This window comes from Athene cunicularia (genome assembly GCF_003259725.1).
Source record: "Athene cunicularia isolate RWA chromosome 18 unlocalized genomic scaffold, athCun1 chr18_part1, whole genome shotgun sequence".
Taxonomy (NCBI): domain Eukaryota; kingdom Metazoa; phylum Chordata; class Aves; order Strigiformes; family Strigidae; genus Athene; species Athene cunicularia.
The window spans coordinates 4,535,069-4,558,113 of record NW_020799123.1 but is presented as its reverse complement, the minus strand read 5'-3'; the positions used below and the strand labels follow the sequence as shown (position 1 = coordinate 4,558,113).

Here is a 23,045-nt window from a genome sequence, read left to right as displayed (position 1 = left end):
TATTTCTTAACTACAGAAGGTTCATCACCATTGCCATCGCTTCCCTCCCCCAGCAGACAAGTCACAAAATGAGCGGCCAGGCCTTACTGCAGGAGATCAAAGCAAACTCTTAATTTATCTTGGTCAAGATAACGGATTTTATTTGCCTTATCAGCCTGAAGGATGATTAACTTAAATGTGAGAAAGCTTGAAGATGCCAAGGGAGTTTATGGGCGGGGAACATGTTCCCCAGCACGATTGCCATGGGCTCCAGACATGCAGATACCAAAAGATAAACAGAGAAAGTCTTGGGTTTGGTTCATACACACCACCCTCAGCCAGGGCTGCATCTCCCCATCGCTGCCAGCATCACTCGTACATCCGCAAATCCAACGTCAGGCAGGAGCGCTCACCCACGTTTCTTCAGGGGCTGTCTGGAGGCAGCAGCTGCCCCGGCTTGTGTGCACGGAGGTGAAGAGCCAGGAGGGTCCTGCAGCTGCACAGGGCTCACACCCCAACACGATGAGCACAGACCCCACGAGCCTGGAGAGAGCCAGCAGTACAGGTGCCGTGCAGTTGGTCACCTTCTGCCTGGAACAGGAGGCTTTGACCTCTCCAGAGACACGTTCAGCCTTAGATGCTTCCTGCAAGGTTCAGGAAGCAATGACACTGATGCACAACCTACCCCACAGACCAACCCAGCAACGGAAGAGACCTGCCAGGTCCTCAGCCCAGCGCCGGGAGGACTCTGCAGCTCAGCATCCACAATTTGCCCTCTCCTGGTCCGAAATGATGTGAGGCAGGGAAGGGAAGTGGAAACCATAAGGTTTCCTATGGGGAACTATTTCTTCGCATAAAGAACCTCCACTGGGGAGATCACTGCTTTTCCTACGGGTCCCCAGGGACTTCCAACAGGGCAAACGAATTCTCTGTGATTGCACTCGGGTCTGGCTGCCTGCACTGAGAGCGGGGTCAGGCAGCCCCAGTGCCCAGGGCACACCCTGTGTGGCTGGAGCCCCCACAGGGGACCAGGATGGCATCCACATAAACTGTGTCCAGCAGACACAAAGAAGGGGACACGTTAATGCCAAGATGACCAGAGCTGAACACGATGTAATGAGTTTGGGAACAGCGTTCCTGGGGGGCAAAGATGTGCAGCAGAAGTACCATCATACCTACATCACCTGGCCTCCTTCCTGACATCCTCTGTGCCCAAAATACACTGCAAAAGGAACTGAGGTGCACTGGAGAGCCAGTGACAGGCACAGGGTGGGAAGGGGGAAGCAGAAAGCACCCGGCCCCCCGCTGCCCTCCCCATGTGGGCAGGAGGCCGGGCATGTGGCCTCCCGGATCCAGCAGCATCTCCGCCATGGGACACAATCGTCTGCCCCACACAAGCTCCTTCACTCCAAGCCACCACTGCTGCAGGTCTCCATTTTTCCAGATTATCTCGTTTTTGGCACCTGAGTTCACAAACTGGGACTCTGCATTTCCCACTCAGCCCCTCCATTTGGTATCTTGGGCTGTAGGCACTCCGCCGTTAATAACAACAATAAAAAAAGACTACCCGTAATCTAGCTCAAATGTGTCAGCTGGTTTTAAGGAAATGTTTCCCTACAGCTTTAATCTCTTTGTACAGTTAAATTGCTGTGCTGCTCGGGGAGCTGGAAATGATTACTCACTGCATCTCCACTCAGCCCTGGCCCCTTCACTGCAGGGAGGGTTGCTGTGTTAACAGTTGTCCAAATCCCTCTAACCCCCAGCTCCAGGAAGGCAGCCCAGCCCCATGCTCGGCATCACCCTTGCAGGAGAGCACAGAAGAACAGTCACCCCAAGGCTCGGGTGGCTTTACTTCTCCATCCCTGGGCATCCATGGCAGGATGGAGGCTTTGGGGGGGGGCACAGGGCTGCAGCCCTCATCACAGCTTCCCCAGCACACAGCAACAGGTCCCTAGTTTTCAAATATATATTAGCTCAGTTGATCTAAAAGTTTTTCTTCTTTATTTTTGTATTTTTTAAAATTTTAGCTCAACTCTAAGGGAGCCTCTAAAATAGCAAGTTCTAAAGGAAAGGCTTTCCATAGGAGTCCAAGGCTGGAAAAAAGAGTGAAAAAGTTGAATTGCTTCACTCTCCTGATGTCATCCTGCTTGTTCTGCAGCTTGTGTGGAGACAAAAAGGATCATCAGATCAACCTGGCTTTCACTTCTCATCTGGCATTACCTCTAATCCATCACCTGAGATCCCAGAACTGAGCCTCCCAGATACAAACAGGTTCAGATTTGGGGGGGAGCAGAGACAGAGTATTAAACCAAAGTAGAAAACATTAACTTTTCTGGAGCCAACATCTTCCCCCCTCCAAATCCAACCACCACCACATTGCAAGGCAAAAAGAACAACAGAAGAACAAGATGTTCAACCACGCATGCAAACCGCCAGCAACAGGGGATAATGAGGCAGTAGGACGCGGCAGGATTAGCCATGATGGACTCAATGTGGCTCTTCCTGAGGATTCATGTGTCCCACATCCAGCTCCAGAGGAGCCATCAAGATCCCTCTTTTTTGAAGGGCTGGCGGAGGTCTCTGATTGAAGTTTGGCTGCTCCCATAATGATTCCACTTTCCTTTCCTGGGCAGCCTCACTCAGCTGCAGTGGCAAGGAGGCCAGTGTGGCAGGGCCATGGGGGACATCCCAGGCAAAGCCACTGCCCAGAACAAGCCAGGGAGAAGAGGGTCAGAAGCAGGAGGTGACAGGGGCTGAGCAAGCCAGCACCCCACTGGCTGCACTGCTAGCAAGGGTCATCAAAGCAGGACCCAGGTGCCAGGCAAAGGCAGCGGGAGGGCAGGCGGGGGGGCACAGCCCCTGCCTCAGCCCTCCGTCATGCCAGCTCCGCAGCGCGGTGCTGCAGGGAGGAACCAGCTCCAGCCACGCTGGTGCCAGCACCGTGCACCCCGCTCAGACCCGCCCCACGACACAAGAAAGGAACGGGCTCGGCCACCAGCACCAGCCTGGGCTAGCACCCAGGGCTGAGGGTGAACCACTGCCACGGCAGGAGCTCAGGAGAGGTTATCACAACCCATAAGCACTCGTATTTAGATATTAAGATTTGGTAAGTCCTACGCAGTGACGACAGACTCCTGCAGTGTCTGAGGCTGAGGGTTCAGAAACAGCACTTCCCTCACCTTTTTTTTTTCCTGCTTATTTTTACTTGCTTCTGTCTCTTTCTGTCCTTTGCATATTCTCCCCTTGCCTACGCCCACTGCACAACCCTGCTCAGATTTCTTGCATGACTCTGACTACAGTAATCCACATCGCCCGGTCATCCCATCACGTTTCCATGTGCAGTGGTACATCGCACCCGTGACGCACACCCATGTCCCATCTCCCTACTACCAATGGACCGACTCAACATTAAACCCACAGAAGTGCAGCCAATGCTCCCAGGGAGTACAGGAAAGCATGAGGCCTTGGAAAGGAAGAACAGGGATGAGAAGGAATATTTCTTGCTCTTCTGCCCCACAAAGACACCTCCTGCCCTCGTCCCACCTTGAGAACCACGGCTCCAGAGCAGGCTCAGCCCACACCACCAGCCAACACCGCCCTAATGAAGTTCAGTGCTGTAATTACTCCTTTCCTTTGTGGTTTGCTCTGAACTGCCGAGCTCTCAGCGACTGCCTTTCTCCTTCGACCGGCCTCTTCCTGCACAACACGCTCTCCTGCATACCTTCGGCAGCAGGATGAGGGGTTATGGGCAAGGCAGCTGAGCCCCGACAGCTGGGGGAAGGCAAGTCCCAGCACAGGGCTGAGGGCAGCTGGAGGCAGCTGCCTGCATCCCCTGCTCAGCTGTTTGCACCAGAGAGTCACCAAGCAATGGGACTGAGGGGTGTCCAGTGCCACAGGAGCATCTCTCAGGGTGCCCCAAACCCTGGGAGCAGCAAGAGGGAACATTCACACCATGCATGGTCTCTGCTGCAGACATCAGGGAGACAACAGTTTCACTGGGGGGTTGTTGTGGGGTCAGAGCTGCAGCGGAGCTGGAAAGCATCGGCAACGTGCTTGCACCCATCTACACAGCTCCCTGAGGGTGCAGCCTCCCCAGAACTCCTCCACGTGCTTACATCAGCAACAAGGAGGGAGGCCATCCACCCATACAGCATCACCCCGGGTGGGCGTTGTGGACCGAGGGGAGGAGTGCCCTGAAACAGGGTCCTGTGTGAGAGTAACCCCGGGGCAACCCTGAGTCACAGCGATGGGGGAGGTTGGGGACGAGCAGGGAGGGGACACAGGCTCTGACAGCAACTCCGGGCTGTACATCTGTGCTGACACAGAGGGAGAAGGAGCCAGAGCCCTCCCTACCCCTACAACTTTGTCTCCTGGCTCTTCTTGGACTGAAAGCTCCTTTTGTACCAGGACCAAGGGCTGGTTTGCTCTGCAAGGCAGACCTCAGACAGCTGGGCTCTTTGGTAAAATTCATCCCCAGCAGCTGTCCTGGGCTTCTGGAGTCCTTTTCGATGCAAAGAGCTCTCCCCCTCCCCTGTGCCAGGCAGCTGGGGGATTCAGCAGCTGAGATGGTCTGCTCTTAAAGTGCCCAACTATCTGCGGTTCAGAGCTTGGAAAGCTCAGAGCAGCCCCACCAGCAGGACAAGCCTGAGCACCCTGCACACAGCAGCTGGGGACAGAGAGCCCATAAGGGAGGCCCAGGCTAAACACCACCATTGGGCTGGGTCTTGGGAGTTCAGCCATGCTCCAACCTGCTACCTGCCAGAGGTGTTTATCCACTCTTTAAAACCCAGCTCAGAAAAGCCACACCTAAGCCATACACATGCACAGCGAGAGAAACCCACTCCAGTCTTACGGGTTTGATATCAGCTCCACCACTGACTCCTGACTTGATCTTAGACCATGAGCACACACCAAAACCTGGCCTCTCCACAGACGCGTTACTGCCCTGTGACCGCAGGGCTGCGCCCAGGGAGAGGAGATGGAGCAGGAGCAAGGGACCATCCCACAGCAGGAAAAGACAAGGGCACATGGTCCATCCCTGGGGCCAAGGCACGGACCTCCCAGGTCTTGGCTTGGCCACCACACATCATCCCACAACCCCCAGAGAGAGGCACAGGGTGGGGTGGGGAGGTGGTGCCCTCCAACCAACTGCTGCATCCCTTGCAGGAGAGAGCTCGTGGGTGATGGGGAATGGAAAAATAATTAACAGACCAGAAGAGGAAAAAAAGATCTCCAAAACATAAGGGAGAATAAATGATGGCTAGCGGGGGAGGGAGGCTGGCTTTAATATGGGATTAATCAAAAACAAGATAGAGCTAATATAAGCCAGGGCTCCAGTTTAATAACAGCTCTGGTCCATGATGTTATTAAATTTTGGCTCCAAGGGCAAAAAAAATCCTGACTCCTGCTAATGAAGAGGTGGTTTCTGCCCCACAACCATAAGCAACAACACTAAACAACAAGTCGTCACAACAACACATCCACATCCACCGCCTCTCCAATATTTCAGAGGCTTTTCTAGATGCTGCACAGGCGGGTGGGTCCAAGCTGGCAGAACTGTCACTTTCTGCAAGCACCCAGGCTTTTAACTTTTTTTTTTTTTTTTTTTTTTTTTTTTTTCAAACTGACAGCTCTTTTCAGCCAGGATAAATCCAGGGAGAGCAGCCACGTATGTAAACACATTGCTCAGATGTTTACAGATTCAAGACCAGCCTCAAAAAGCATCACCACCGGAGCCGAAAGAGCAGCACACAATAGCCAGCACCCCTGCGTGGGCCCTGAGCCCACAGCAAGGGACAAAGGCAGGTATCAGCCAGCATCTCAGCCAGGCAGCTGCCTGCAGCTGTACTCACCTTCTTCTCTCTTTGGTGGGCTCTCCATCAGCGCCGGCTGCGGCTTTGGCTCTGCCTGGGGAGGCTGGCTGGCCAGGGGAGGCTCCGAGCTCTCCACTTGCCGCGCCGGTGGGGCTGGGACCTCGGCAGCCTTCGCTACCTGAATTTCCACGCGCTTGGTGGGCGTGTCGGGCACAGGAGCATTGGCTGTCTCAGCTCTTCGCTGGGGCATCTCAGGGATCTTTGATGCCGGCGCCTCCACCCTCCGGAGAGCCGGCTCCTGGGGCTTGCCGAGGGTGATCTCAGTCCTCCTTGGGGTGGGCTCGGGGGGTTTGTGCCCCAGCACATCTGCTCTTTTGAGGCCAAACCTTGACAACCCTGAGGTGGAGTTCTCCACCTGCTTGGATGAGATGTCAATGGAGATTTCTGTTCTTCTGGACACCGGCTCGGGCAGTTTGGGTCCAGAGATCTCCACTCTCCTTAGAGGGGGCTTGGGTGATCTTTGGCCCGTGGGGTCCGCATGTCGGGTGGATGGCTCCGAATTCCTGGCACCAAGTTCCTGAAACTTCTGTGTAGAGCTAGACACGGTGGACCTGAGGAGGGGGTTTGGGGTCCGTCTTTGTGGGGTGGAGGAATTTGAAGACTGATCTACCTCCTCAACCTCAAAAGATCTTTTCAGAGCTGAAAAACATGAAAAGGAGATCAGAATTTAGTTACCAACCACCTGAGCATCTCAAGAGATTCTTACAAGCACCGCCTGGTCATAACTCTATTTCTGCTCCTCCACCTGAGGGTTCATAATCTCATTTAAAGCAGGTGGGGACTGAGGGCCAGGACCTGCCTCTTCAGACAAGTTACAAATCCAGTAACAAAACTGGAATCAGAACCAAAAAATTCAACCCCAGAGCAGAAACCATCCCCGCACTGCTCTCCATCCTACCCACACCCGACGTGTGCCCAGAGGGGAGCAGAGGGTCCCATCATGTCAAGGCAGAGAAGAGCACGGCACAGGACTCAGAGGCAGCCAGAGATCCAACTCTCAACACTCTCAACACCTCCCTTTCCCTCTCGCATCCAAAGGATGTGCACATAAACACCAGCTTCCCGGTGAGCACTGCCAGCCAAATACAAGCTGAGAACGGGAAAAAAAAATCTCAGGAGAGCATCAAATCCATATAAATACAGCAAGAAAACCAAAGGTGGCAGTCACAGAAGCTCATATCCTTAAAAACAAAGCTAGAGATCACCTGAGCCAAAGACTGAAGTGCTCTGAAAACAATGGCATGAGAACCCGATACAAGGAAGGGACTGAATGGGAGGTCTTAGGGACATCCTAAAATCTAAATACTGTCATCCCCATTTTACCAACTGAGAAGTTAGAAGCCAAAGAGAGACAGATGCAACATCAAACTGAATGTTCTGATTTACGCTTGCAGAGGCAGCAATCCTGTCTTCACCAAGCCTCAGCACTGTGCAGGATCTGTCCTTGCTCTCAGCTGCAGCACAGCAGACACACAGGTCACTCCCACACAGTGGAGAACCACTTGGGCAAGTGCCCGTGGTTCCCCTCTGCCCGTCACACGGGTCCCCCTCAGCACACACAGCTCCCTGGCTGGGCAGGCTACATTAGAGTGAAACCCCCAAATCCCCCTAGCCAGGAGGGCGTCTAAGGAAACCTGATGGATGCTGGTGTCAGACCCTGAGCTTGGGGTCACAAAGCATTGCCAAAGGAAGCGTCCATCCATGCTTCCATCCCAGTCATGCAGTCAAGGGCCAGGAGCTGCCTGACCATGTCCTGGCTTATGCCTGGACATCCACGTGTCACCCACACAGCCTTTCCCACCCTACTCCAGCCCGTCCTCTTTAAAGAAGTACATGCCCTTAAGCCCACCAGATGCTCTGCTCCACACAGGAGCCAACCAGGTAGAAACAAAAGGTAGAAATAAAAGGCTGAACTTCATAGGAAGGGGGGAAACACAGAGAATGGCTGCTGAATCCCATCCAAATGCCACGGGCTGCCCATACGCAGCACCCAGGCAGGCATGGGGTCAGGGCAGGATGAAGCAAAGCCCTGGGGTCCCAAAGGAGCATCCACGAGGTGAGGCTGAGCCAGTGTGGTGACAACCTCAGCGTGATGACAGCCACGCTGCTATTGACCAGCACAAGTATCAGGAATGAGTCGACCCATCCTTTACATCAACAGGATAATACCCGTGAGATTTAGCTTTTAAAAACCTGGGCTTCAGGTCGCACAGGACGCCAGGAGTGGGGGAGAGGCTGGAGCACAGCCTTCCCTCCTCCCCGGATGGCCACCCACCCCTGGTGCGGCGCTGGAGAAGAGCCACCGTGCAGGAAGCACCTACTCTGCTCCACGGGGCTGCTCTGACCCCCCGGACAGGGCCAGAGGGCCTGGGGAGCTGGGGACCCTCCATCCCTCGGACACATCCGTTCGGCGGAGAGGAGCCATCTGGCGCGGCTGGGCCCAGCCGGCGGGACGGGACGGGGGGGTGTCCACGTGGCAGCCGCCCCGGCTCTGCTCCGCCAGCAGATTGCGAAGGCGGCTGCGGACACCCGCCACCCCCCTGCTCCAGGCAGGCAGCAGATGTGGTGCCTCCATCCCGGACAGCAGGGCTGGGGACAGCGATGGCCCCGTCCCCTGGCAGCAGCTCCAGGGGGTCCCAAAGGAAGTGGTGAGCGAAGCGAGACCCTCGGACCTGGAGCTCACATGCTGGATAAGCCACACAATGAGGAGGCGCACTGGAGTTAAAGTCAGGCTTTGGGTTGCTTTTCTTTTTTTTTTTTTGGAGGGAATGCCCCAAAACTGCTGAATACGAATGCAAGGCTGCAAAACCAGCCAGAATGGGTACAGCAGAGGCTGCGACCAGGAGCCTCCCCAGGATGCTCCATATTAGTGACCTGGCAAAAACCCCTCCCAGGAGCCCCTCCATGCTCAGGGACAGACAGACAGACCTGGGCAGGACACACACCCCTGTCCCCAGGTGTGGTTCAGACCCCAGCATGGGAACAGCTGGGAAGCGATGGGTGCCTGGGATGGGCTCCTGGCTGGCGTGGGCAGGGAGGGGTGCACAGGACAATTCAACCCCAGTATTAATATTAATATCATCAGTTAATATTAATATCACCAGTTTCCTGATGGGAACACTAGCACAGCCACTTTACAGCTCCAGAGGAAAGCACCAAAGCACAACACATAACATCCACCATGTAAAGCTCAGGAAGGGCCCCATGAAGGGCACTTAGTGACAAAACAGTCTGTCCTGAATCTCAAAACTATTCAGACATTGGTAGGAGGGAGGGAGGCAGTAAAGAAAAATAAAGACCTCGTCCCTCCATTTTATCTGTTCTGTTTTCTGAATACCATGGAGCCCTCCCAGCCGTGTCACTGCTCTCTCTCAGAGAGATGCTCTCTGCAGCAATCCTTGCCCCGTGGTCTGTGCTTGGCACACCTCATGCACTGCAGATCTGTGTCTAAGTCTCAGTTCTCAACACCTCCTGAACAATTAATTAAAAAAAAGAAGAAAAGTCCCACACTTGAGAGCTGTTCTGACTGTGTCTATAACTCTCAGGTCTCCAAAACTGAGCTGGAGCTCAGGCTCTCCAGCACAGTCATGTTCTTTCTCCATCTCACCCTTAATACAGAAGACAACATTTGAACTAATTTTTCAAAAAAATCCCAAGTCTAAAACAATGTACCAGTCAAGCCCTGTTTGCATTTTGCAGGAAAACAAAGGGAGTGGAAGGGACAACCCGATGGGGAGCCTTTCCCCAGCCTTGAGCAAAGCCAGAGGACACGGCCTGGCCAGGCACTGCCAGCTCCGTGATGGACGGGACCTCAGTTTTGTCCACATCAGGCTTTTAACACTAGCTCATCACACCTCCAGCCAGCCAGCTCAGTCTCCATTTATTCCCTTCAACAAAAGCAGCCTAATAACCTCACAACAGATGTGTCTGGAGGAACAGTTTGAAAGTAAATGCTCTCAAGGAACCTGATAGCACAGGAAACCTGGGCAAGCATCTTTCCTTAATGAACATCCCCCTGTAAATTTCTCAATACCAAGTGGTGTGGGGATTTATTTTTTTTTCACCCAATAACAAGCTTTGGATACAGAGACAGCCCTGGTGACCTCCAGGGTTCACTGCATGAACCATCTCCATTATCTGAGCTCCTCTGAGTCCACCTGCCACTTATCACTGCCAAAGAAATGGTGGCACCTGTGAATGGGTGGTGGGTCACTCAGTGGCAATGCTGGAGCTGCTGCACATGGCTTCAAACCTCTCAAACTGCCCTAAGCCTAGAGCAAACCTGCCCAACGCCACCAGCATGGTTCTTCTGGAGCACAGCCATCCCTTGCCCTTATCAAAGGGCTGGACTGAATACAACACTCAAAAATGGCTTTTCTCCAGGTCTTTTTGGGCACTGCTGCAGAAAGGAGAAAAAGGTCAGAGCCCAGACACAAAGGGGTTCAAAAAGTCTAAGGAAGAGCTGCAAACCCACGATTACAGCTGCAGGAGACTCGAGACACCCAAGTAATGCCTCCCATGCCAGTGCTGCGGTCCCACCAGGCAGTAAGGCGGTACTGAGGGGCTGGGCAAGGAACCATCATCCCAAGAGAATCAGAAATGGCTCAGCACAGTTTCTGGCAGCAAAATCACATGGACTCCCAGGTCCCAGTGGCATTCCCTCCCCAACGGTGCCATTGACTTGCCAGTGGGACAGCCTGAGAGCTTTCCTACCCACGGCTCTCTGCAGGACGGGAAGTCTACCTCGTGCCTCTGGCTGCACGGGGATTTTGGTACCCAGCTTGCCCTGACAGCACATTTGGCCACTGCCCTGAGTCCAGCATGGTCTGGAGAAGTTCAAACATCCCAGGCACAACAAAGGAGAGGGACTGTGACCAACATGGTTTGTTTCTACCTCTCAGACAGAGACCCACTGCCATGAACATGATCCTCAGGGATGCCACCTTCAGCAGTGGCGGTCCTCGGTGGGTCCCAGCACGGCTGCAGCTCCCCTGCTCTGCATCGCCTCTCTCCTGCTCCTTGCACAGAGAAAAGACAAGGAAGCAAAACAACTCTCAAAAAAAGAGAAGAAGCTTAAAAATAGCCTGTCCTGCTCAGAGCCAAGAAAGGAAAGTAAACAGCCTCTGCTCCAGATGACCCTCCTCCTGGCTTCCTGGGGGGAAGCTGCTATGTTCATTACAACAACAGGAGCCGAAGGCAGGGCAGCTGCAGGGCCCTGCACCCCACTCCCACCCGCAGGGTGCTGGGGTCCTACACTGGCCGTCGGGGCTCATGCTCCGAGTTCCTGTGCGGCTCCACGTCCACATGGCCCTGACACCCTGGGCCACGGTGTCCCTGCCCCAAGCAGGGTCCGGGATGGCCATGCTGCAGGGTTATCCCCACTATGATCATTTCCAGGGGATTTTCGACACTAGCAGGGCTTCCCCAGCCCCACCAGCAGCATCCGATCCGCTGGCCAGTGTCGGAGGCAGCTGGCAAGGAAAGAGGTGGAGGTGCTGAGCATCGCCCTTCCTTCTCTTCCTCTAGAGGTGTGTGCGGCATGGGGTGTGAGCACAAAACAGTGTTAGCATTGATAGGCACTTCCTTTTAACTGATTCCAAACCAATTCAGGCAGCTCTGGCTCAATCACCACTGCTGAAGGCAGCAACTCCCCTCCCACAGCAGGGAAAGCCCAAAATCCCCTAAAATGAGATTTCTAAGCACTTCCTTTCAGATGCAACCTTTGCCCTGCCAGCCTCTGTCCAAAACATGCCTGGGGTGGGATCTGCTCACTGCAGTGCCCCTTTGGGGACCAGACATTTGCAAACCTCTCGACAAAAACGCCACTGAATTACTCAGGCGTGTCCAAAGAAGAGCAATGGAGCCGGTGCAGGGTCTGGAGCACAGGTCTGCTGGGGAGAGGCTGGGGGAACTGGGGGGGTTCAGTCTGGAGAAGAGGAGGCTGAGGGGAGACCTCCTGGCCCTCTGCAACTCCCTGCCAGGAGGGGGCAGAGAGGGGGGATGAGTCTCTGGAGCCAAGGAACCAGCGCCAGGCCCCGAGGGAATGGCCTCAAGCTGCCCAGGGCAGGGTCAGGCTGGCTCTGAGGAAGGATTTCTGTGCAGAAGGGGCTGTTGGGCGTTGGAATGGGCTGCCCAGGGCAGGGGGGAGTCCCCATCCCTGGAGGGGTTGAAGAGTCGGGTTGACCCAGCGCTGAGGGATCTGGGGGAGTTGGGAACAGTCAGTGCTAGGCTAATGGATGGACTGGAGGAGCTTCAAGGTCTTTTCCAACCTTGATGATTCTGTGATTCTGAGGTAGTGGCATTTTACTCAGCATCATGTAGCTGTGGTCCCACTCTGCAGGGCCAGCTTTAAAAAAGACCAAATTAAGCATGGCAGACAAGGGAGGCATGGGCTTTCCGAGATAGAACCTGCTGCCAGCAGCTCTGCTGGCTGTGCACAGCAGCAGCAGCTCCTGCGAACCTGCAGTCTTGACCCAAATGTGGTCCCTGCCAGCCAGACACTTTGAGGCAAAAAATGCATGCCTTGATCCCCAGCCCAAACACTCCGCAAGCAAGCACAGGGCCCTAGAAGTACCAACGTATTTATGCATCTTTATTTTCTGCTGCAGCACTGGGGATGTCTGCACAGTGCGGCCACTGTGTCCTTCCAGTCACCCCACGGCCAGGCACCAGCAGGTCACACGCCACCAGTCAAAGCTGCTTTTTAGGAATCCTACAAATTGGGAAGAGAGGGCAGAGGTCTGGTTCAAATCCCAGTAGCTCATACAACAGCCAAGATTTTTCCAGAGAAGTCACAAACCAGGGGCATGGTTCAGGCCTCCTATCTACACACTCCTCTTCCAGAAGGCGAGTTGCTCCTCGGGGGTCCCAAACAAGCCAAGGGTGCCCAGATGCCATGAAGGGCTCTGGCTCCTGCCCAAGGGCTCCACATCTCCTAGTGGGAAGCACCAGGGTTACCTGGCACACTGTCCACTGTGGCTGTGGTGGGTTGACCCTGGCTGGATGCCAGGTGCCCACCAAAGCCGCTCTATCACTCCCCTCCTCAGCTGAATAGAGGAGAGAAAATATAACAAAAGTCTCATGAGTCCAGGGAAGGACAGGGAGAGATCACTCAGCAATTACTATTGCAGGCAAACCAGACTTGACTTGGGGAAATTAGTTTAATTTATTACTAATCAAATCAGAGTAGGATAATGAGAAATAAAAAATCCAAATCTTAAAAACACTTTTCCCACAACCCTCCCTTCTTCCTGGGCTTAACTTTACTCCCAATTTTTCTACCTTCTCCACTTCAGCAACACCGGGGGGCATGGGATGGGGGTTGTGGTCAGTTCATGACCCACAGTCTCTGCCGCTCCTTCCTCCTCAGGGGAGGACTCCTCACACTCTCTCCCTGCTCCAGCGTGGGGTCCCTCCCACAGGAGACAGTCCCACCAACTTCTCCAACGTGAGCCCTTCCCACGGGCTGCAGCTCCTCACAAACTGCTCCAGCGTGGGTCCCTCCCACAAGGTGCCATCCCTTCAGGCACAGACTGATCCAGGGTGGGTCCCCCACGGGGTCACAAGTCCTGCAAACAAACCCACTCCAGCGTGGGCTCCTCTCTCCACAGGGCCACAGGTCCTGCCAGCAGCCTGCTCCAGCTCCGACTTCCCACGGGGTCACGGCTTCCTTGGGCATCCCCCTGCTCCGGCGTGGGGATCTCCACGGGCTGCAGGTGGAGATCTGCCCCACCACCGACCTCCCTGCTCCGGTGCCTGGAGCACCTCCGCCCCCTCCTTCGCTGCCCTTGGTGCCTGCAGAGTGGTTTCTGTCCCACAGTCTCACTCCTCTCACCAGCTGCAATTGCTGTCACGCAGCAACTTTTTCCCCTTCTTAAAACACTTTATCCCAGAGGCACTACCACCGTCACTGATGGGCTCGGCCTTGGCAAGCGGTGGCTCCGTCTTGGAGCCGGCTGGCATCAGCTCCATCAGACATGGGGGAAACTTTTAGCAGCTTCTCACAGAAGCCACCTCTGTAGCCCCTCACTACCAAAAACTTACCGCACAAACCCAACACAGAGGCTCATCCCACTCCACAGCCCAGCTCTGGCACCCTGTGGGACCCAGGGCGGTTCAACGAAAGAACATCTGCTCCTTTTTTCTTCTCTTTCTAAACAGAATACCCAAGTAACAGTTATGGGGATGCTTTATACAAGGAAACCTCTATGCACAGAGCTCGGGAGGAGACCAAAATAAACAGTGATGGATGCTGGCTCCTCCGGGACCCGCTTCGCAATCGGAGGCTCGGACTCTGTCGCAGCCACAGCGCCCAACTGCTTCCCATTAAACATCCTCTGCCCCTCATGTGGTCTCTGTAACCCAGGGGTTAGGTTTGCTTGCTTGCTTAAGTACGGAAATCTTTTCTTGGGTTTTTTTGACACATAAGAGCCTTATGGGACTGGGGCAGCCAGGCGCTCCGTTATTTCACATGATACAATGGTACCGTTTGAGAGCACTGACTTTCTCTAAACTGCTACCAGATGGTCACCTCCTGTTCCCGGGGAGGAAAGAGGGGGAGGCTACAGGTCTCATCTTTCAAGGAGTCCTTGGAAACTCAACACAGCATTAACTGCTCACGGCCCTTAAAGCTTCCCAGACCCCTGTCACCAAGCAGCAGGATGCTCACGGCAGTTTTCTGGCCCAACATGAGTGCAAAGAGTGTGTTTGCCCACGTTACCATGGGGCCACCTGGGTTTGGCCGTGATGCCGTTGAATAGCTGCCACCATCCGTAACAGAGATGGATGCATTTTAGTGAAATAAAGGCTCTGTTAAAGGGACAAGTACGATGTTGTTCATGAATCTACAGGGTGCATATACACTGCATATTAAACCTAAAGGTCCTGCAAGTGAAGGGAAAGGGAGCTGCATCCCTGCTGCAGGGTCAGAGCAGGGTATTTCTATCCCATCCTCAACAACAAGGTGCTCCCAACTGCATCAAGCCCCTCAGTGGGGTCAAAAACATGGAGCTGAGATGGGAAATTCAATGGCAGTTCGGGCAGCAAATGATGCTACACACAGTAGTGGGTCTTTGCAAGTACTAACAGCTTCAAAACAGCCTGAGAAATTTGTGTCCCCTCTTACACCTGAAGAAATGAAGGCAGGAAACTTTAAAAGCACCTCTCCCAAAGCTGCTGGTTATCCAATGTAAGAGAGAAGTCAAGTCAAGGTTGCTGGTTCCCCTCCCTGCGCTTGCGCCAGGAGGTTTCACACCCTTCTTTTACCAATAAACCAACCTTGTCACAATACATACATATATATATATATTTTTAATATGAGTTTGTATAACAACAATCTGCTGTTGTAGAACGACTCTCACACTCTCCTGGGTCAGGTTATGAATGGTTTATGCACAAAGAAATCCTTTTTCTGGCTTTAAAAACAGCATTCAAATGAAGTTGCAATAGATTGCATGGTCTGTCACAAATAGCCTGTAGAAGGTAACGCCAGCAATGTGCTGTCAACACCAGCAGTGCCTTCCTGGATTGTGCAAATGGTACCAAGAGCTGAGTTATGGAGGAAATCTGAGGATAAATGCAAGTGCAGGGCTCTGACACTGACCACGGCTTTTCAAGCAGCATTTCATTCACACACAGTAAGCTACAAAACAGCCTGAGACCAATGCAGCAAACCCCTCATCTACCAGAAATGAACAAGCAAAAGCAAAATTGGGACCAGGAATAGAATAAAATATAATCCACACTCAGATTAATTCAAAATCCCAGCCTTCCAGTCCCTATAATGGAGTTCTGGAAAGCTTTTAGCTTTGATTCTCCATGACACTTTGGTTTATATAACCATTAACCCTCAGCAAAATCATTCCAGATCAGACCAGTATATTTTACATCCCTTACATTCATTTCATACTTGTACAGAAAATTACATAAAATACAGGGTATCCAGCAGACTGCATTACTGGCTCTGCCACAGGCTCTCTGCAGCTTTTGCCTCTGGTCTGTGCTCCAGTTTCCTTTCATAAGGGGAGGAGGAAGGAGAGAAATAAATCTTCTCCGCATCTCCCAGGGGACTGCGGATTTGGTCTGGTTCATTAATATTTCTAAAACACCTAAAAATTATTACCCAGAAGTCAAAAATATGATGCAGATGGTCTTGCAGGCCCCAGACTGCCCTGTGCTACCAGTTTCAGTGCTGGTACCACACTGGGTGTAGGAAGCACCCAGACACCAACCCCATGAGTCACCGCTCCCAGCACCCAATGCAGGGGACACCGAGAGTGACACAGGTAGGCGACCAGTCTGGGTGGCTGGGACTGAGTGATTAAATCATGAAGTGACTAAGTTTCCATTTGAGAAGACAGCCTGATGGGTGGTGTTGCAACACGCTGGTTAAAAAGCTACAGAAAAAGGTGAAAGTGGCTAAAGGAGGGACCCAGGAGCCATTCAGGCTCGCTAGCCCTGCCTGTGCTGCCTGCTGACTGCTGGTGCTGCTGCAGCCAGCTCTGGTGTCTCTGTTGGAGGGGACACCCAGCACTGCAATGCGAACAGTTGTCCAAATGTCCTAAAGGCTGGCAGAGAGCAGAACCCTCCTTTCTCCTTCCTGGTAAACTAAATATGCTTTTTTTGTAAAAAAACAAACAAACAAAAAACAAACCAACAACAAAATCCATCTTTTTCACTTTTCTCCATATTTGCACTTCCAATGACCAGATGAAAGAAACACCCCAGTCTTCACCACGCTCCTTTCCTCCCCAACCAGTCCTGCGGATTAGTGCCAGCATGATGCTGTCTGCTCTCACCACTAACCCCTGCCACAACTCCCAGGGCTGGGACAAGCCAGAGAGCACCCAACTCCCCAGCAGCAAGGGGCCGTACAGTTTTGTGATGCTTACTCAAACCGCCACTTCTACTGCTGAGAGGACGGCAGCACAGACCAACACGGTCATGGTGTCCCCTGCCCCGCGATCCACAGGAGGCTGCCCAACGTCGGTGGTGCCTACACCTAGGCAACAGGTTGGTAGCCCACCCCAACTTTCCAGGCGTCTCACGTTTTGGCACGCAAACCAGCCAAGAACCAGCTTGGACACACCCTGTGCCTGGGTCACTGCTCGGAAGGTGTCCTCAGCAGACCCAAAGCTGAGCTCTGTCCAGCAACCTCACAAAAGCAATCACAGTAAAAGCCTGAGTCACCGCCATCAGAAGATAAGAGCTGTCATTCATCTGGGGGCAGCTTTTCAGAATAAGTTGAAGGTAATAATAAATCCCTTGGTTGCCCAAGGGCGGCTACTCAGCAGCACCATTTGTGCAGCAGGGAAGGGAGCGAGGCAGGCACTCCTGCACCAGCAGTGGCATAGCAGGGGAGTGCAAACTGCTGATGACTCCATGAGTAAAGCAGAGGGGTGCCAGGACCAAATGATACTCTGCAGATATGAAATGAGAGGTGGCCAGGACATGACCCCAGCCCCATGCCGAAGGGCATGACAGCCCACCCCTGATGGACTCCGACCCCCACCAGACAGGCACATCCTCTTCAGGAACTGAACTCAGACCCATTAACTCATTTTACAGGCTTCAAACAAGCTTAATCAGGATTTAGGGTCGCTTGGTTTGCTGCCTCCATGTCCCACCTCTAAAGACCATGAAGGTGCCAGAGCTCACTGCAGCAGGAGGAGGGAGGGAGGCTGGGAAAGAGCCTGCGTAATAGTCCTGCTGAAAGACACAGCCTTAAATATTAGAGTCAGAAACATGAGTATGTGGAGTGATTATGGGCTCTGAAGTCTCCATTATTGTCTTTGGATTTATGACAAGTCCCCGTCCAGGCTTTTGCGGCTGCTGTCTGGGTCCTGGCTCCTGGGAAAACAGGCTGAGCAGCTCCCTGCAAGGAAGGGCTGAAAAACAGAAATTAAACCAGCACCCAGACAGTGAGACCACAGGACACCTGGAGGTGCCAGGACTCCCACCTGGCAGCAGGTTTTCTGGCATATATTGGCCAAGACATGTAGACATGGTCACTCAAATCTATTAGGCATGACCCAGCATGTTGTAGAGGTGCCTCCTACTCACTCCACTGCCACAAACCAGCAACACACAATCAACAAAGAGTAAAGCAGGAGAATGATTACACTTTAGGTGAGCCTCTTACTAAGGGAAAGATGCTACAAAGATCCCAGAGGCTGGTGAGTTCTTGGAAGAGCCAGCATGGTGTATACATGCTCCAAACCTTCACATACCTCCAGGCAGCAGCAGTACACTTGCGTGGCCAAAGTAAGTGCTCCAGCTCCAGTGTAAAGATTCATTATCTCTCTGTCCCTTCCTACCCAGCTACTTTTGAAAGGTTGCTTTATGATTAGTACAACACCGTGCTCACTTTGCCCAAGACAGATCTCAAATGGAGAGCAAGAGCTCACCCATACCAGCCAACACTGGAAACCCTCCATGCTGACACAGAGCCAAGGACACTCTGCTCCATGCTGCAGTGGTGGCCCATCCCCAAGGACATGCAACCCAGCCCTCCTTGCATAAGATGACTATAAACAACGACCTTTGGATGATCCTACATCCTAACCAGGGCCAGAGGCTATCCCCAGAGCCCAGCTCACGTGGACGAAGAGATCCACGTCTGTTCTTCCTTTTCCCACTGCCTCACAACCTTTTTATTCCCAAGGAACTAAATATACATAGGGAAAAAAATCAACCCACAACAGCAGGTCTCTGCTGCTGTAACAAGGCACATGCAATTCTTCCACTCTGCACATGAAAGGCCAGTTCTGCAGGGGTAGATACAAATTCTGGGAAGACACAACTTCTGCCTTCCCACAGGCATCTTCCCCCAGAGCTTCTGCCTCTCCCACCACACGCCGATTTGGCAGAAAACGCCCATCCGCCCCATCCTTTTGTCTCAGATTCAGAAATGTCGATAGGAAGAGTGGAAAAAGAGAGAAAACTCTCTGAAGTGCCTGTAAAGCTTGTCTTTGAGGATATCAGGGGTGACTTGCTGTCTCAGAGCAGCACGGTACATCAATCAGCTGGGAGAGCAGCACTGGCTCTACCCACACCGGGCTGGTGACGAAGAGTATCTGAAGAGACGCTGCAGTATAATTTTTGGGGACAGCCAAGGAAATCTAACAATTGACATTCAGGAGCGTTGCTTCACTCCTAGTGTTGAGATGATCCGAGATACAATCTGAAAGATCTTTTTGCATTTCCTTTTCCAGGCATTGAACCTCTGCACACATGGGACTATTAGTCATGCACCCAGACTCCCAGCCCACTCCCATGCATGTAAGCCCCAGCAAGGCTCACCCTGCAAACCCCTAGGCAGGGCTTACGGGAGACACCCTGAACCCAAGTGAGATGCTTACACAAACACAAAGCCCATCCCCTCTCTGGGGCTTTTCAACGTATTGAATTCAAGCCACATCACCCACATAACATTGTGAACATCCCTCTGGCACGTTCCTGCTAATATTAGCAGCAGGGTTGAGTCCCAGCATCCACAGCACGCGGGCAGCAGCTGCTCCACACAGCAGCAGGCACGCCAGCCCCGAGAAGCCCAGGGGACACACCATGGCCACGTGTCCCAAAGACATCCTGGGCATTTGCTCAAGTAAGTTTTAAGGGCGAGCCCATGAAATTCATATATGTAGAAAATCATATTTCTAATATGGCCCCCTCCTGAAAACAACCTGCCTGATGTTTCTTTTTAATGACCCTTAAAACCAGGACATAACTTAGCACAAGTCAATACCTCATTGAGACCAAGTCTGTGGCCAAAATACTAGAAATGTCCTGCATCAGACAAGATGTATGTAAGAAGTATGTGTCTGTAGGGAAAGTGCCTAACAGTGAGGAAGAAAAATAAAACTAAAACAAAACAAAACACCAAAACCCCAGAGAAGCCTTCCTATCAGCACTGACACATCCTGGCAGGGCTGGAGCTCCCTGCCCTCAGTGCCCAGCTCCATGCAGCACATGACCGCTCGGACCACAGCTCTGCCAAGGCTCGCCCACCAGCAAGCACGTGCTCCCCAAGGGAGCCAGGACAGGGGAAATGGGTAAATTGGGGATTAAGAACCATCAACGAAGGCTGGCTTATGGTTTATGGCTTCTGCCAGAGCAAAGCTGCAAGCCTGTGTCCTCTCCCAGGCTCTAGCTCCAGACATCACACTGAACCCCCTCACACCACCCTGACGCTCCACGCGCTTACAGCCCCACTCGTCATTTACCATCATTCACAGCTTTCACCCACTATGACATTTTGTGTTTCAACATTATGAGGAAATGAATGTGGTACTGACTGACAGCACTGGCAACAGCAAAGAGCGCTCCGCATCACTGCTGCCAAGTCATCATCAGCGACTGCCAGCAAAAATGAGCTTTGGTTACCCCCTGGGACTCTGCTCAATAGCAGCTGCATCCCACCAGGATGAGGGGCCAGTGCAGATCCCTTCTGTCTTACTACCAGGTAGCAGATCATGAGTGCACAGTGCTTTAATCTTTAGCAGGAAGATAAGTACCACGTTGCAGTTATCTTTGGGTGTCATCACAACCAACCAAAGCTGCGAGCAGGAACATCTGCCCCTCTCTGCTGTGGAACATCACAGACACCAACAATCCTGTATCACCCAACCTGAACAGGATCAGGATTTCGGGGGTTTACACAGCTGCAGAAGCATCCCACCACCTGGACTGATTTACTGCTACAGGTTCCCTTCCCTGTTGCTCAGAGTCTGTGTCTGAGACCCTGGGAGATGAGTGACCCACAGCCCCCTCTGAAGCAGAGGTGAGCTTGGGAAGTGCTGCTGTAACCATGGCTAACACAGCCACACTTCTGAAAATCTGCCAAAATCTATAAACCCGGGGGCAGAACTATTATGCTCTGTAAATCCTATCAAACCACAGACCTAATAATGCCCTCCCTCATTAGAGATAAGGCAGCTCTTGCCAGTCAAATAAGCAGGATCAGTACCCTGCTTATTTGTACCCTGCTTATCAGTACCCTGCTACCACAGAACCTGCTGGCCAGGTGGGCACATGTACAACCATCCCCATCGCATCACTGGGCACAAGGAAGAATGCGCTGTGCTGTGTTTGGAAACTACACTGGAACAGAGTATCTCATAATCCTTCCCCCTCCCAAAGGGCCCTTACATCCTCCTCAGGCTCCCAGAGGCCGGCAGCTCCCATGCCAGCAGCCACAGCCGAGCCTGCAACTCCCGGCCTCCTGCAACCCAGCAGGTACAAGAAACCAGTGGGTCCTAGGCTGGGGAGGGATGCTGGGAGGAAAGCAGGCAGGAACAACCGGGGTGATCCGGGAGGGCAGGCAGCGTGTGACCACCAAGAACAAAGAGGGCTCTGGCTGCTGGGTGATCTGGTGTTTCTGCTCGGTGGTATTTTTGGCTGTTCTTCCCTGCTTGGCCCCGGGCTGCCTGGGACTGAGATACCCACCCAGCCGAGATGAACACTGCATCTCCTGCCCTACAGGCTAGAAATTAATTGCCTTGTTCTTGGGAAGCTGCTATGCAACCCAGAAAACTAATTAAATTGTGAAACAGTAGCCCGGATCCCCGCTCAAGGGCAAGGCCAGACCTTTTGGCTGCAGATACACAAGAGCTTTCCCCAGCCTCTCCCTCTGCACAGACAGGAACTCGAATGCGCCCCATGGTCGCACTGCGGAGCAGCTGGGTGCCACCGAGGAGCACACACAGCCCGAAGCAGCAGCCCCGGGGCTCAGAGCAGAGCCTTTATCATATCCAAGCAGGGAATTACTCATTCTTCAGAGATTTAAATGCAATTGAGGCAAGCGAGAGGAAAGGCTTTAATTACATCAGCACTCTAGAGTCCTGCAGTGGGGAAGCTGAGTCCCCAAAGGACAGTTACAAAGGCGCCGTTGAACCCCGAGTGCCAAACTGATGGTGTATTTGGGTCGCTTTCTGTGTCCCAACACTTGTTAGTCTCGATCTTCATGAGGATCGTGATTTCCCTCAGCCTCCTGCTAGGCCCTCCACTCCCAACTTCAGCTGAAGAAAGCCCAGGGCCTGGAAGAAGAGGGCACAAATGTGGCTACACCTTAGGACGAAAGGCTGCAGAGACCCCAGCTCTGCCACCGGTTTCCTGCCTGACCTGGAAGAGGATCCCTTGTGCTCTCAGCTTCCCAGCAGGAAAACCACCACAGCGTTCCTTCCCGAAGGCAAGGCTGGATTCACCAGGAGGCGGTGAAGCTGTCTCAGCCTATAGCTAGACACGCACAGCCCCTGGATAAGCTTTCACCACGGCCCCCAGATCTCCACTATTTCTCGGTTGTTTTTTTGGGTTTTTTTTTTTTTTTGTTTTGTTTTTTTGTTGTTTTTTTTTTTTCTAGAAACCGCTGCACGAAGCTCAGTTTGGGTCGCTGCCAGGATACGAGTGTAGGGACAGAGCTGCTCTTCCAAAACTCCGCTCAGGAAGATGAGCTCCCCCGAGCCGATCTCTCAACGCCTGCTTCAGCAGAACCCCCTCCCCACCCCTCTTCTGCCTGTCTTTTAACTCTCGTACCCATCTGGCAGCAGCACGCTTCTCCGCTAGCTTATTTCCCTGCCTGAAAAAGCCAGCGTCCCGGGCAGGAGCCACAGACCCCCGGGAGAAGGCAGTCCTGTCCGCACGCCAAGGGGGTTGCAAGGAGATACTCCAGCGGAGAGCCAGGCACGCTATGGGGCAGCTGGAGCTCTGCCACCGCACAACTGCAAAGCTGTCCCGGGCGGGCAGCTCCCGCCGTGGGCATACTTGTAACTTGGGTTCGTTACCCACCTCCCGGCTACGCTAGGGCTGTGCCCGTGCCCGAAATCTGGGAGTCAACAGAAGGGCCGGTGCCCCTCGCAGGCTTTTAGTCGCGTCAGGCGCTTGCTTTCAGCTAAAAATCTACATAAACCAACTTAGGAAAGGCAGGAAAGGAAAAACATCCCGTAGAGATCCTGCCTTAGCAGATAACACCAGGGCGCAACCGCTCCGAACAAAAGACACCGCAGCCCGGCGGCGGCTCCGACAACCACCGGCCCCCGGCTCCGGTCGCCCCGGGCACCCCCGCTCCTTCCAGCCCTACACCACCACCCCCCCGGGCGGGCGCGATACGCGGAGGGGCCCCAGCAACGGCTCCCCCCCCCCGGTCCGGGTGCCCCCCGTCTCTCCCCGTTGCTGCCGCCCCGGCCGTGTCCTGGGGGG

At 53.3% G+C, this 23,045-nt stretch overlaps 1 protein-coding gene across 4 annotated transcripts in view; it reads right to left on the bottom strand.

Moving 5' to 3' along the window:
• Nucleotides 1-23,045, bottom strand: part of SEPT9 (septin 9) — a 139,726-nt gene that overhangs the window by 49,297 nt on the left and 67,384 nt on the right. For all 4 annotated transcript variants that reach the window (XM_026860935.1, XM_026860936.1, XM_026860937.1 and 1 more), the window contains one exon: nt 5,832-6,491. In XM_026860935.1, coding sequence (XP_026716736.1) covers nt 5,832-6,491 — 660 coding nt within the window. The remainder of the gene's footprint in view (nt 1-5,831; nt 6,492-23,045) is intronic.